At 41.5% G+C, this 16228-nt stretch overlaps 1 protein-coding gene across 2 annotated transcripts in view; it reads left to right on the top strand.

Moving 5' to 3' along the window:
- Positions 1-3850: 3850 nt before the first annotated feature.
- Positions 3851-16228, top strand: part of TLL1 (tolloid like 1) — a gene marked incomplete at both ends in the record, with an annotated part of 131218 nt that continues 118840 nt past the window's right edge. The window contains one exon of one of the 2 annotated variants that reach the window (XM_080618685.1): positions 3851-4022. In XM_080618685.1, the coding sequence (XP_080474811.1) occupies positions 3866-4022 (157 nt within the window). The remainder of the gene's footprint in view (positions 4023-16228) is intronic. The other variant, XM_080618684.1, reaches the window with a different exon arrangement.

Genomic DNA, 16228 nt, shown 5'->3' with positions numbered 1-16228 from the left:
TTTTGATTGACTGTGTTGTCAGATGGATTATCAGAGTTGCGAGCTTTTTGGAATGGTAGACATGAATGTGTGATAAGAAAAAAATATTCTGTACTTCAAATATTTTAAAATGTTGCATCATGAAAGAAGCTAGATTGAATATTTTACAGGTTACATAGGGAAAAAGTTTATTAAAAAAAATAGAAGTCAACTGGTTTGGTTACTAGGAAAAAATTTCTGTTAATATGAGGAAAGGTTTTTACTAATGTGACTGATGGGAATATTAATACCTAAGCAATCTAGAATAGTTTCTACAGAGCTGCAATGCTTATTCTAAGCAGTAATTCTAATGTGTAGCTTCTCTGGATTAGAAGCAGAAAGCAGCTTGTACCCTGACCTATACACACTTATTTGTTGCAGCACTTATGTGCCCAGATTTCTGCATGATTCCCATTTAGTGTTTCTGAGTTTGCTTCCTGTCTTAGTCAGGGTTCTGCAAGGCCAGCTGTCCTCAAGGCTGCAAGCGGTTGGTGCGGCTCTGCTCGTGCTGGGGATGCTGAAGCTGGGGCAGATTGCTGGTGGGAGGCCGAAGGTGACGTCAGTGCCCACCTTGCTGGGAGAGTTAATCTCCCGCTGCACAGAGACTCTAATAATCTCCTCACTGGGGAGACTGGCGTGTTAAGATCGCATGTTGTACATTCCTCTTCTAGGGCTGTAAAGCAATTGGCAAATACAGTGTTTCTAAAGCTCTATTGACAAATGTGTGCTTGTCAGAGGTCGTTTCTTTTTGGGGTGGAGGTGCATAGGACGGGAAAGAAAATTAACTTTTTACAGGTGTGCATAACAAAACCAGGTTAGGAAGGTCCAATATATGAAGTGAGCAGGTGTTTAATGTTGCTGTCTCCTTTCTGGACACAAAAAAATAACAAACTAGATTACAGATTGGATCAAACTGATTTCTTCAGCATAACAGCTCACCAAACTGTGGCGCTGTGCAAGCTAAGACAGTCCATCAGCACTGACACTGCCCTGATGGATTGATGGGAAGGGTCTCTGATAACTTCCTTGGAGTCAGTCATATGTGTCCAGGGTAGTTGGCCACAGAAATTACATTGAGTAAGAGGGGAAAAAAAGGAACAGGACTCAAGTTTCTCAGGCTTTTCTGTGGTCTAGTGTGTGGTGGTTTTTGCAGACCTTGTGACGCACAACAAACAACTGCTGGGACGGAGAACAGTTATGCCTTACTGAAGCCTGCAGCCTTTCAAGTGTCAGCTACTCATTCCTTGGCTTTCGACTCTGGACCAAGAAGACTGAGTTGGAAGTAATATGGACACAACCTGGATGCCAAAAACACAAGGAGCACAACGCATGGATGTTTCAAAGACACTGACGTTACTCAGTGCTAGACTCCTTAATATGCTCTGTTATTAAGCTGTTATTAGCTCTGTCTTAACCGACCTTTCCAGTTTTAATGGTATGAACTGCTGAGAGTACTTATCTACCTAACCCTTCATTCGTAGGACGAAAGGGGCAGACGGAGCGACACCGGGCAGCCTGTACGCGTTTTGTCTCGCGTTTCCTCCCGTTTTAGGGAGCAGCTCTGCCTCCGTAGCGGCGATAGCAGGCTATGCCTTATCCCCAGATAGCGGCGATAGCAGGCAGTGCCCACCCGGAGTTTGCATAACCGCCTTTCACCTCAGCCCCGCCGGCGCTGCCCCAACCCCCTTCACCCCGCGGCGGCACCTGGGGCGGAGCGGACGGCCAGCACCCGCGGAGAGAAGGGGCGCGTAGGGCGGCTGCCAGGGAGGCGCTGCGCCCCGAGGCAGCGGTGACGGGTGCGCCGCGCCGCCGGCTCTGCCGGCGCTCCTGGCACAGCCAGGGGAAGGGACTATCTCCGGATTTCCACCCTTGCGACAGGGGGAAGGCGACCGGGAAGTTTTGCGGGAAGAACGAGCCTGTGCGGGTTCGGACATGAGAGGAAGACGCAGCCGCTTCTTCGCGGCAGCCCTTTCAAAAGTCCGTGTTAAATGTGACACTCCGGCGAAATGGGAGTGGGAGAAACTCCCCGCTTCCCACCCCTTGTCCCCCCCCACCGCTCTTTTCCATGGAAACTCGTAAAAGGAGGAGGAGTAGAGTTTGCTACGGAAAAGTCTCACCTTGGTCTGAAACAGTTTCAAGCGTTTCTGCAGGATCGGAGCTGCCCGGCTCGGGGGAGGGGAGGAGGCATTCGGAGTGGGAGGGAGATCTTTAGCTACCTACATGTATATATTTTATTTATTTTCCGCTTGCTCTTATTTTATTCCAGCAGCACGTCTCAGCCCCTCCTCCCCCCTCCCTCTCCAGGTTGATCGGCTGAAATGAGGCTTTGCGCGCTGATCCCTTCTCCGGCTTCAAACCAGAGCCCGGCCCCGCGCAGGCGGCAGCAGCTCGGGGCGCCTCAGCGCTGAAGCGCGGCGGAGCCGAGCAGAACACCGGGGAGTGGAGCGGGGCGGAGGCCCCGCGGAAACTTCGCTTGGAAAATAAACCTCCGCCGCTTTCCTGGGGATCCACGTGAGAACAGGAAAGCCCGGCTGCAAGATCCCAGCGCTGCTGCCTGCTGCAGTTTTACTTTTTGTTTGCCTTGACTATTTTTTTTTTTTTCCTGTTTGTTTGTTCTTACTTTCATTTTGGAACCGGTGCCCAGCTCCTTTGCTGAACTTCGGGAGACCAATGGACCTTTTATATTGCCTTCCTCTGTTTTAAGCGAACTATGGACGCTTAAACTTTCCTCTTTCCCCCTCCCCCTCGCTCCTTAACCCCCACCCATCAGCTCATGGGGCTAACACTGCAAAGCAGCCGCAGCACTGAGAGAAATACACAGCCACTGACTTATTTTCCCGTCTCCTAAATTGCAGTTAGTTCTTCTCATCGTCCTCCTCATCACTCGTTCTCTCGAGCTTTTTCGGCTGCCGGGTGTCTATGTGTGCATTGTTTTATCTGATCTCAGTTCTTTTGTTGTTGTTGAAATGCCATGCATTGCTTATCTAGAGAGAAAGCTATATGGAGATAGAGGCATATAGTGAATGCGCGTGTGTTTCCATAAGACTATCAAGGGAGCAGATCAGAAGCAGCCCGGATCCTGACCCTGACTGTATGAATAAGTAAGCAGGATGCTGACGGCTGTGTGTTAGTTGCCTGTAAGGTTTTCGTAAGTTAAAAGGGGACGGAGAAGCGGGGGGACAGACCAGAGCTTAGAGTGTTTGTGCAGGGGAGGGGGGGAAAGCTCTGACACTTTGCTCCTTCCTCCAGAATAGCTGCTGCCTCCCATCATTAGGGCTCCGCGGTTTGCTCTAGTGCACCCCACCCCTTCTCTCCCTTTTATTTCTTTCTTTTCTTTTTTTCTTTCTTTCTTTCTTTCTCTTCCCCCCTCTCCCCGCGGTAATTTGCTGATGTGCAGCCCGGATCCATCTATTGGCAGCAGCAGCAGCGGGACCGGGGTCGGCGGGCGCGGAGCGGGACGCGAGCAGCGGCCGCCACCTCCTTCTCCTCCTCGTCATCCGCGGGAAGTTTGGCTGGGCTTTGACAGAGGCGAGGGGGCGCCCTGACAGACAGGATCTCCCGGCCTGAGTCCACCCCCCGCGCCCACCCAGCGACTTCTCCCCGGCGAGGTGGCGGGCGGGGGGCAGAGAGGCACCGGCGCTCATGCTTCTCGCTCCGTGTTACACCCGTCTGACTGGGGCTACCTAAGCACCGTGTCTTGGAAGAGCCTCCAGGTGGAGAAAGAAAAGAACCCCAAACCCCTGTGATTCCTCCATCCCTTACCCTCCTTTCCCAAGCCGACGTGGACAGCTGAGCCGGCCGCCTAATTCATCTGCACCCTGCCTACCGCCTCTCTGCCCTAGGGAGAATGAAAATGCTTTGCTGGAGGATGGCACTGTGGCTGGCCGGGTTGACTGTCTGTGGGAAGCCTTCCTCCTGTTTTGGCCTTGATTATGACTACACTTATGATTTCACTGAAGAGGATAAAGCTGAGGGGATAGATTATAAGGATCCTTGCAAAGCCGGTAAGTGACTTCCACGTCTAATACATTTCCCTCCCCCCTCCCCAGATGGTAACTTTGTCTCGGCTTTATTTACGGCGTGAAGGGGGAGTCCCGGGCTCACCTGCTCTTTCCTGGGGCAGCGAAGACAAGCAGAGCCGGAGCCTTGCGCCCGACTCCCTCACCTGGGGAAGGTACCCGGGACCTGCTTTTCTGGGACTTCCCACTTCCCTAGTGCCTTCGGCTGAGGTGGGAGCAGCGGCGGGCAGGGCTGGACCGGCTGCCTCCGCTCCGCGTCCCCCCGGCCGCGTAGCCCGGTTCGTCGCCGCCAGGGACGCGGAAGTTGCAGAGGGCATTTCATCGGGGCTCAAAGGTTTCGAGGCGGGACTGTGGAAGGAGGGGTTGCTGAGGAACTGCTGGGTTCTCAGCAGTGCAAGCCCACCCGTGTGTCTCATAATACAAGCGGTACGCGATGCGGGTTCGTCTTAGCCCGTACGGTGGGACCGGTGCCATGCCGCTTGCCCACCCTGTGCCTGACCGAGCCTTTCTAACCTGTGTGGGAGGGGTTGAGTTACAGCCTCTTCTCACCTTGCAAAGCAAACGAGTGCTTTTCTAGCACGTTTATCTTACTGATTTAGGACTTCAGCCAGCTTAATGCCAGGTACAATTCTTCATCCATTAAAGTTATCTGCAACCAGAGCTGACCTGGTATTTCAGCAGACAAATGTATCTCGATGATGCCCCCCCCCCCCCCCCATGGGTTACGAACAACAATGGTGGTCCATTCCCAACAGCTCCATTGTTAACTAAGCGCTCAACTTTTCCAGCAGCCTCCTTTGCATTAATTAGTTATTTTATATTCTGAAAACTAGTTCAGCCAAAGGTTGGGTTCACTATGTCTGTGTGATTTTGTTTAATTTATTGGGGAGAATGTGGTGAACATATATGCCAAATATGCAGACACTTATGTTTTTCTAATGACAAAAATATTTTGTTCCAAAGTGTGAATTGTTAGGTCGTACTTGCTTACAACTGATGATATCCCAAGTTCAGAAAGAACAGAAACGACTGGAAACAAAACATTATTTTTCCCAGTTAGCACTCACAAATAACTATGTATAGCTAACTGGTCATAATTAACCTGAACTCTTTTCTTCTGGTTTGTAATTCCTTTGTAAGGTTCATATGCATCATTTCATATAATGAGAAATGTGTATTTAATGAGAAATGTGCTGCGGGACTCTTTTAGTACTACTTGGTTTATAGTGGGAATAATTAAAAGTTATAATTCATTATACTGAATGTTTTAAGGTTATGCATGACAGAAAGACAACAGTAAGATACTGTGCAATATGATCAGCATTGACAATTCTCTGCCATTATTATGTCGATTTGTTTGGAGAGAAATATTTGGAAATTTTGACTCATTGAAATTTTTTATGGAAGTTCTTGCTGGTGCTGCTTCTTCATAAGGTGCTTAGGTACTACTGTGACAAGAGACAGGTAGATGCATCAACAGTTAGTTGTGTGAAGTTCTCATTAGTCTTAAAAGTCATCACTTTTTGGTTTCCAGTTCAGTGAATACCCCATTCATTTATTATTAAGCGTATGGTAGTTCTTCGGAAGTGAAAATTGTAAGTCACTGCTGGACACTGGGTTTGTACCGCATACCAAACCACATATTTTAACAAAAATTATAAAGTTCTATATGTCGGTGAAACTGATCCTCCAGCAGTATCTCCCAGTTACTTTTCCTGCTAAACCTTCCCTAAAGGCTCCATTAATCTTACCCTGTGAAGTGCTGATACCTGATCAAAGGTGGTGGGGGTAGCGGGTGCTTAGCCTCTTTTAGCATCATAACCCAAATGTGTGTTTCCCTTGGTTAGGTCTTGCCATCTGGGATTGATTTTGGACTCCCAAAAGTAATTTTACTGATACCTGCCATTAGGATGGTTTCCCCAGTGGGGCCCTAAAGGACAAAGCCAGGCTTCACACTCAGGGGCACAAGTTATTCACACTCAGATTTGTGTGGTTGCTCTATGTGTGAGATAACAGGATAAAACAAGGTAATCCTTGCTGAGATTGTCTTTAGTGTATGCAAAGTTTGTATCTTAGATATAATTAACACCTGCTTTTACTGCATCTTGAGGCCCTACAGCTGAGGCTGTAAAAGTGCTCTTTCTTTTTTAAACTCCCCAGTCTGGTAAAAGTTAGGTCCCTGTTGTAAGTGTATATTTCTGCAAGCAAACTGGGGGAATGCCCAAAGTCATGGTTTTACCTGGTGACATACTTCAAAAACTCCAGTGAGCTCCATACAGATTTTATAGATGTACTAGAATAATTTGGCTCACCAGAATCTGTGAGCAAATAAAGTGCTTTGAAACCAACCACAACTAAGATTCCCCCAAGTATGCTGATGCAAAATAGGATCACCTGTATTTTAAAAGTTATTTGCATTCTGGTTTTCTCCACTGTAGTAGTGTTTGCTGCTTAGTTTTTGTTCCACAGACCACATGAGAAAATATGATCTTGTGACAGAAAGCACAGTAGATGAGGCTTCAGATCTATGGTTAGGTATAGTAGGGATTCTATAACTCTTTATAGGTATAGTCCTAACTCTTAGAATCAACCTTTTGTAGCTCTCTTTGAGCCTAGTTTTCCCTTTGTGGAAGAGCTGGAGACATTTACCAAAGCCGGAATGAGACAGCCTCTGTTACGTTATTTATAGGTATTCTGTGGGATTATTTATGGGTATTCTCTGTGTATTTTAACATTTTCATAAAGAAGGGATTGTTTTAGCGAATGTACGTAGAATCACACTGTTTCTTTGACTTAAAGTCCCCAGAAGCAGCATAGTGCAGGATCCTATAGGGGCTGAAAAGTACATTTTCTTACACTGTTTCCAGCTTTGTGAAAAGTGCAGAAAGCAGGAGCCTGACAGATGCGCAGTAGGGTTAGGTCTTGTTTCTTGAACTGATGTTTCCAATTGCATCTAATCCAGCAGCTATTTTATGCAACAACCCCAAAGGTCAATCTCGTCAGTGAAGCCAGTGCCTTGGGAGCGCTGGAGTTAGTGCTACAGAGAAGGGAAGAGCCTGGAGAAGTTTTGTGACAGTGTTGGGGAGACGAGTGTTGTAAGGAAGTTATTGACATTGTGCAGAAGAACTTGATGAGCTGTGTGGTTTCCTGTGTGTTTGTCTGCAGACCTTTAACCTATGTATGAATTTTGGGTCATGCTACTTCTCTTTATAACAAGTATCCTGGCATGCTCTAACAGCGGGATGTGATGTAAGACAGTTTCTGTGCTTCTGATGTCTCAGATATTTCCTCGTGTCTCTCTGCAGGATATTGCCCTCAGTGTTTATCATTGTGAAGTTCAAGTGTAAGGCATTCTTAGTTCATCTTCAAGATCTAATTTGCTAGAAGATGTGAAACTGGGAATGCCATACTCATCACAATGTTAGGCTTTAAAGATCTAAGAATGTAGATCAGCATTTGTATAAATCAGGTATGAGTCAAACAAATAAAATGCCGAGTTAAACAGGCACTGTGAAGTTTTTGGATTGCAGCATACACGTACATTTATCTGTGGATTCCTGAAGTTTTTCTTTTTTCCATTCTTGCCACAGCTTGTAATGTATTAAGGCTATCTATGCTGAGAAACATACAGAATGAGATGGGTAGGAGAAGAATTTCTCATACCATAATGCTTGTTCATAGCCTGCGCCTGATATTACAGAGGTTTTGAAGGCTTTTCTTTTGTTTCTGTAAAATGACAACAAAAACAACCCCCAAACAGAGAAAGAGACACTGGTGTGATCTTCCAATTAAAATACTGTAAGCCATGGGGAATTAGGCAACAAGTCTTAGTTTTGTTGCATATCCACATCACTTAGGACTGTTCCAGCATCTGGACAGCTGATTGTCCTCAGGTAAGTTTCTTCTAGAGTTTATTATGTGAGGTATTTCGCTTCCTAAAAAAAATGTTGAAAGTTTAAGGAGTAGGCTCAAAGCTGAATTCCGTGATCTGTTGGTTTTCCCTGTTGTGAGCCTTGGTCTTCTCTCCACCAGAAATTCTGTCTTACACTGGGGAAACTTTTCCCAAGAAAAACTTAATTGAAACTCTTACATTCTCCCTGTAGTTAGTTTGGATGACTTTTTTTAAACACAAAGCACTTAATTGGGTTTTTATTTCTTTTTCTTTAAATTATGCAACAGTTGCTTATCTTGGAACAGAACCTTTTCTGGTTTTCCCAGTGAATTTGGATAGAAATGTCAAAGAATCATAATAAAGACAAACAATTAGATTTACAGCTTTAGAACTTGGAAGCTGATTAGCTTGCTGTTGTTTGACTAAGTACAAATGTAAGTATGCATGTGTGCCTTCTTCAGAATAAGAGAAAAGTAAGAGACCCTTCTCATTGTGTCCATTTGTCATACGTGTAAGAATTGAAGGAACTAATTTGGGGTTTTGCACCTTTATAAATAATAAAATGTTTGGATTGACTGTAATAGGGGTATTAATATTTCCCATCTCGGGTATGAAATGTAGTTACATATTTTATTTGTAAAGAATCTGAAAAGTTGATGGTAAATGTTAAGTATTATTACATCGTGTCATTTGTAACTGCAGTCTAACTTGTTTATCAGTGTTGTGTCAGCAGCCTTCTATTCTGTTAGGTCGGGCTTTTTGTGTTTTGTATTCTGGGACATGTTTTCAGCTGTAAGATGCTAATTGTACAGTCTGGCAATATGAAAATTCTTAAAACCTCTGATTATGCATTTTGATGCTGTTGCATGATTTAGGTAATTGAGATCTTTCATCTTTATATTTCAGTCATGCAGTAAGTTCTGAAAGATACATTGTGCAGCTTGTACTAGCGTAGAGGTTGTGCTGCTAATATCACTTGCCAGATTGACAGAACTGTGAGTATTCATGTAGTAAACGCATAGTGTAGGCAGCTGAAACAGAAACAAGCTTTTCTGAAGTCTGTCCCAAATGGCCTTCATCCTGCTGTGGATGGGGTAAATCCAACTACTGAAAAATTCAGCTTTTATGTTGTATTTGTATTTCCTGGGTGGAGGGGAAAGAAGGGAGGTTGGTTGGTTGTGTGCTGTGGTTTTTTTGGGGTTGGTTTTTTTTGGGGTTGTTTTTTCTTAGTTTTTCTTTTCTTTTTCATACTTTTGCACCATTATTTTATCTGTGGTGCCCTTTAATGTGGTATCTTAACATCTCTGAAAGAGATTTGTGTGAACATAATGTTCTTTTTTTCCTCAGTTTTATTGAAAAGATTAATTCAGTAGGGAAACTCTGGAAAAACTAAATGAATATGTTTGGCATTTTAACTTTGTGAATATTCTTCCACCAAAGGCTCAGTTTCAAGTCCAGACCACTTTCCATAGGGATCTGTTTCTGACTATATTTCCGGTGTGTCAAAGTGACCTGCAAGGAGCAGTATTACATCACTGCAGAACAAGCCTAACTGACAATTATAATTGAGCTCGGAATCAGGTCCCCCAGGCAAGCTTGGAAACATTCACCACACCTGGATGTCTGCCTTTTGTCATTCTTATTGCCCCTCTGGAAACCAGGGTTGATAGGCTTATGACATAATTCCATTCACTTCTTTTTGGAGAGAAAGAGTCATGTCTGTGGTGCATGGTATTGACAGAAGGGCTGTAAAATGGAAGAATCAACTTCTGGTTTTCACAGGTGCAGGGGACCTTGTGGAGGAAAACACATTTATTTTTTTTTCTTCTTTCTGGATGCATTACAGTAGTCCAAATTTTACAACAGTAAATAAACAAGGGGAGAAATCTCTATTCTTTGTTTAGACATTGTGTGCTTATCCTTAAACTGAAATAGGTTTTTATGGTCTAGCTCTAGAGTAAATGTTAGGGTTATACAAAATTATTATTTTCTATTTTTTTAATATACCTGAAGGAAAGATATTTCTAAGAGTATGCCAGAGCAAAACTAAACTTTGGCCTTTCAAAGCTTTCAGTAGGATGAGAAGCATTTTGTAGTGTTTTTTCAGATATTTCTCAGCCTCCTTAGGATCTAAGCTACTTGTTCCAGTCATTATTGAATGCAGTCCATTCCTCCCATTCTTGATCACGAAGAACCTCTGTCCACATCCGTACTATACATCCCTTCATAGCTGAAGAAACAGCAAGTGTGACTAGAGAAATCTTTGGGTATTTTTAGTTCTCTCAGGGTATTTTTATTGGCTAAGAAAGAAACAATGGCTAATCTGTTAATGTGTTCTAATGCATGTTCATTCTCTGTGTCTGCTGCTCATCTTATTCTTTCCTTATCTCTTTCATTGTTCCTATGACAAGTTTCCTTGTTTCTGGATTCCCTTTCTCCAGTGATTCCACTTTCCACTTTTCAGCCTTTCCCTGTGCTGCCTGACCAGTCACCTAGTCCTCTTCTCTCTGTAAGCAAGAGAAGAATATGTCAAGGGAAAAAACAGCAGTTATTTTCTCCAAATACAACTTCTAGCTTGTCATTAGGCTTTCTGTAAGATTGTCCTTTAGTGCTTTGACAGTTCTGCAGCAAGGAAACTGGGCACCTATCCTCACAGGTGGAAATGAGGAGGACGAGAAGGATGAGTGTGTGTGCATGACCATCCTGTTCTCAGAGGCCTCATGCTGGAGTGCTTAGTTGGCTGCCAGTGATCTGTTAGACACTGCAGTCAAACCCTGAAATATCTAGCTATAAATATTTATACGGAATACGTACATGAACCTTCTGTTTCTGTTGGACTCATGTACGTAAATATCAAGATCTGATGTGAAGACTGTCCTTCCTGAACAATAGGAATAAGAGTACTACAAGTACTTGAAGCATAAAACTTGCATAAATAGCAATGCACCAGAACAGGTTGAGCTGGGGGGTGTGGAGGCTGTGCCATGGACATATATAGAATGTTGGTGTGCAACCTGTGTGAGTGGTTGCTCTTGCAGACTGCATTGAAGGCAGTTCCTACTCATGTGAACACTCTCAGATGACTCTTAGTGGGATTTTTGCCTGAGTAATGGTCTGCAAGTGCAAATTTTGAGTGACTATAAATCTGTGAGCATCAAGTGTGTGAGAGTATTGAGGCACAAACAGATAGCTTTTACAGAGCAATAATGCTCCAAAATGTAGGTTTGTGGGTTTCCCCATTAATATTTAAATGCAAAGATTGCCAAGACTAAAATGCCAAAAAATCAATTTTGTTCTAAAATAAGTAATCACTTTTTCCTGAGGTGTGTGAAATATGATACCTAATAGGATATGCAGTGTCTATTTTTAACCAGCTTATTTTCTTTATATACTTTATTGAGATAAAGTCTATCAACAATTGACTAGGAATTGATTTTGTTTTTTTGTTTTTATTCCTTTTGATGGCTGTTAATTATTTCACAGAACAATATGCCTAATATGAGGTATCTTTTCAGTAATTTAAAACATATGAACATTCTTAGCAACAATTTCTATTACATGAAACACTTAAAATTTTAATGTTGCTTAAATTATATGAGAATTTTAATTTTAACATCACCATAAATCATGGCTAAAGCTGGTGCTACTCAGCAAAATAAGTTTAGCTGGGCCAGGACTGTCAGTGTCATGGCGTATCTTACCAGGGTTCAAACTTCCAGAGGTTTCTAGGTTGGTATTCTTATATGTCATTGACAAAATATCAGATTCTTATATTGCATTAAAGAATAATAAGTATTGGAATTCTTATCTGATCAAAGGATACCAACAAAGTCAGGACACAAAAATGCGAAGGAAAGTTGTTTATTTTAAATTTATTTTCAGTGCATTTAAATCTGAATTTAGAAATTATCTGTCTTGCTGTCCTGATGAATTTCATCCCTTTTTCTACAAAAACTGACTGATCGAGATACACTGCTGGATCTGAAAGGTGCCAGTACCTCTCCAGCCACATTGTGCTCCATGCATACTGTAAACTGTATGGGGGAGTTAAAATATCAGCTCTTGGAAGAAGTGAGGGGGCATGGACATCAGCTGAAAGGGAAGTATTTAAAGAGCTGTGCAGGTGGGTTGCATCATTCTCATGCTGAAACATTATTTAAACATATTCCTAGTAAATAACTCTAACTGTTATTAAACAGAAATGAATCAGTTGTATTGGTGTCTGGCATTTTAATAGGTGCTAGTTAGGTACGTTCTTGCTGTTGTAGGTACTGTATCACTAAAGACTTTCCACATATTTTCTACTTCTCCAATAAAGTATAAGGAATTTTGAATAGGGCATATTGATTCCAGAAAGAGTGGCCAAAAGACAGAGCTTCTCTGTGTTTCCAGATGATTTAGAGAAGTAAAGAAGATAATTTCAGATGGTTCTTACATAATATCAAGATTTATTTAAACAGTTTACTTGTATAGCCAATTATATTTGCTTTCATGAAGAGTAGTTTTAGAACAACTCTGCGGGTGTGAGAACATGATGATGAACTGCCCAATTTCTCCATCTGGTAAAATGTCCTTATATTTATAACATATTTGCATAAATCACTTTTACTTGTACTCACTTTTTTCCCCTTACTCAACATTACTCTTACAATTGTGGCATGTTACCCATCTTTTTGCGATCTTCATTTTAGTACCAGGATCTTCGGTCTGTCTGTCAGCCTGTCCTTACAGACTGCTCAGTCTTTCTGTAACTGTGCAGTTATTCAAGATGATTGATTCGGGACTAAATTCTCAATTCCATTCCTTATTCTGATGTTCATATATGCTGTAATGGCATTATGTTCTGAAAAGTAATATAGACTAATTTTTCATGCCTGAAAAAGAAATTATTAACACCTCCCCCACCCCAAACTCAATAAACCCTGAGACAAAAAAAAATCAAGCCTATAAATAGCTAAGGAGCCAGATGCATGTGGATAAGTGTTGTATTCCACAAAGGTTAGATTATTGGAAAAACAGTATGATGAAAACAGGGTAAAAAGATGTTCAGATTAGAAAAAAGAATATGAAAGAATGGGAGTGATAAACATGTACAATTTAAGGAATTATACAAGAAGATACAAAAGATTTTCATTTCTACTCCTATTATTCTATTAAATTCTGAAGCAGCAAATTGAGACCAGAGAAAAGGAGATGCGTGGGGTTTTTTATACAACTCTTTTTAGATTGAAGTTTGTTAAAGGATTCCACTGAGGCAGTATTTGGATCTACAATATGAAATTTACTTAGATAGCAGGGGTATCTGGAGCTCTGATAATTAATAATAACATTTTCAAGTGGATATTATATCTTAGGCTTCAGAGTTCAAGCCAGTCTTTAGTATCTGGAAACCATGACCAACCCTAATGTGTGGCAAGATTATCCTTGGCGCTACCTACTGCAGATTCTTGTTTCTTTCTGTGAAGCAGCTTGTGGTGACTGCTGTCAGAGATAGGACCTTGGATATGATCCAGTGTTGCAGTTCCTTTGTTCCTCAGCCCTCCCTAAATGCTTTTTTAAAAACTCATGTCTTGTAGCATGCCTGAAAGATAAATGCAATTTAGCTATTTTGGGAAGTGAATGGATTTTCAAAGCTCAGTATGACTGTATACACATTGACCAACTGTATTTAATGAAAATGAATGTATGCAAGCACACAAGAAGAAAACTGCATTTACCTAATTCTCATTATGGGCTCAGTAGACCACTTTTATAATGCTTATCTTTAAATGCATGTATGTACATGCTTACTCAATTACCTAAGGAAGTATAATTGAAGCACGTATGCCTGTGTAAGTATCTGTATAGGATCTTTAAAGGTGCATGTGCAGATTGTGTGGATGCCTTTTTTCTTTTCTCTCTTTTTTTTTTTTTTCCTCTACACTGGGAAATGCCACATTAACTTGTGTGTTAAACCAGATCTAGAGGCATTGGAATCAGTGGGAATATTTATAGCTGAATAACTAATAAAATGTAGAGCCGACTAATTTACTTCTGTGTACTTGAGCTATGGCTTGCTTGTATTCATGTGCTCACATGCTTTGCAGGCACATTAATGAAGGCAGTTGGATTTTTGCCCTGGTTTCTGTAGTTGTCATCACTAACACATGAGTATCATGAAATCTTACATTCAGTGACCTTATGATTGCAGGTTCTTTCTTGCTGGACTGGGGTGTGAAAAATATCCAGCAGCTTGCAAGAGCATCTGATTATTCCTCCTCCCCCCCATCCCCCTTTAAGAAGCCTCAGGATAAGACTGGATTTAGATTACTGCAATAATTTCTCAGCCTTTAGAGATAAGTTTCTTCTTGTCATAGCTGAATACTTTATTAATTGTTCAATCTGATGAATGGCTAAAGATGCTGATGAACATGATGGTTGCAGTTGCATATACAGTTCCTTATCTGTGTAATTTCAATAAGCCATTTGTTACAAAATACAGAAGGCATGTGAAACTGGTGTCAGTGTAGTTTGTAATATCAGAAAAATCATGTACCACTAGCTAAAGCATGACAAGCACTGAAAGTCTCTTTAGTAATTTATAGTATCCAAAAATGAAAACATTTCCTATCCCAGGAGCTGCTGGAAGCTAAAGAGATTGTGGAAAACTAAAAGGAGCAGGTGTACTAGTATCTCTATTTATTTAATAAGCTGAAGAATTAGTTAAATGGTAAAACAAAAGCAGAGCAGGAAGTATGGTGTTTTTTTCAAAGCTTTATATAGTTTGGATGAATTGCAAAAACTCTAGACTGCACTATAGACCTAACTATCCTTATGACTAACTCAGCACAAATCTTGTGTTTAACTACATAGTTATTTACTTTTGTGTTTCACAAATTTCTGTTGTCTTTGTCATGTTATTTCTTCAGCATATTGAATTTTAATCATGTCCTGAGTGAGAACTGCAGGTTATAAATAAGTCTAGATTTGACTGAGGGTACTTGTTTGAAGATAGTCCTTTACTTTGCTTTAGATATGGAAGTTTTTTTTCATGGAAGGTTTTCTGGAGTTTTTTGACAGGGGGAGAAAGAAGAAAAATCTTTGTCCATTACGAAAAGATTCTCTTTTAACAGTTTGTAGATCCTTTGATCCCTGAACTGAAGGAGAAGAGAGTGTCCTTTATCTGCATTCTTGAGGCTGGAATCCTTTCACACTTGAAGTACAGGTGAAAATACAGCAACCCTGTTTCAGGTCTTTTGGATATTTTCATTCATTATACCTTTACATTAGAAGAAGCTGAATTAAATATGAATTGTAGCACTGATGGATCACAGTCAGTGTGTCTACAGAAGTGAAGCATGGGTAAAGAGAATTTATAATACAGGGTCCCTTTTGCATTATGTAAGAGAGCCAAATACAGATATGCCACCTTGACCAGTAACTGTTTATGGAGATAAGCAGTTCTTGACAGGGCTAAATCTAAAATGTTAGAGATAAATGCAAACTATTTTACGGTGATTTAAGCAAGCAGTGTGTAGAGCCAGCTAAAGTAATGACAATTTTTTCAACTTGGACAAAATTAATTTTTCTTGGCTATAGTTTGGGATTTTCAAAAAGTGCTAGATTTATTTGGAGTGTGGTACAGCATTCCATCACATATATGGTATTTTTGCCAATTTGCTGAATAGTCATTCTAGACCCAGGTTTGTATAGGAAGTCAAGGGTTTGCTGAATTATTTAGAAAGATTTGGTTATAAATGTAAACCTTTTGTTTGTCTTTACTAATTGTGAACAAGCTCAGACTAAAGAACATCCTTAAGGAAAAAAATCGACAAAAATTAACATAAATAGTAATACTCAGTTCTAACTACATAATTTGATAGAAGAAGAGAAATTGCTTGACCCATGTTTTCTGCTCATATACTCTGGCTTTGCTTTGTTGACCTAAAATGTCCTAGGTTTTACCAGTGGAGAAATTCTTCTCTCCTTCCAACAAGCAGATGATGTGTCATGGAAATCAGCAAAGATCTAGAGAAGATTTTGAATCCACTTGCATGTGCTAAAAGAACAAGTTAACATCCCCATTGTTACGTGCTAATCAGTTCTGATTCCTTTTAGTTCTTTATGCCTGTGGTAGTATCAAGATAAACCCTTTCCGCATCTGACTGTCCACTGGAAAAGAGCATGCATGAAACTTGCTCCTGCACTGATGGAGCTGCAGAGGCTTCTTGCCTCTGGGCCACTGCTGAACACACACTGCACCTTTCCTTCCTCTGCTCTTCATAATCAAGTTTTGGATTTAGCTTTCCTTCCTGTTGGT

This window comes from Psittacula echo (assembly GCF_963264785.1).
Source record: "Psittacula echo genome assembly, chromosome: 1".
Classification (NCBI taxonomy): Eukaryota; Metazoa; Chordata; class Aves; order Psittaciformes; family Psittacidae; genus Psittacula; species Psittacula echo.
The sequence above is the reverse complement of the archived record's forward strand: the minus strand, read 5'-3'. Positions and strand labels throughout refer to the sequence as shown.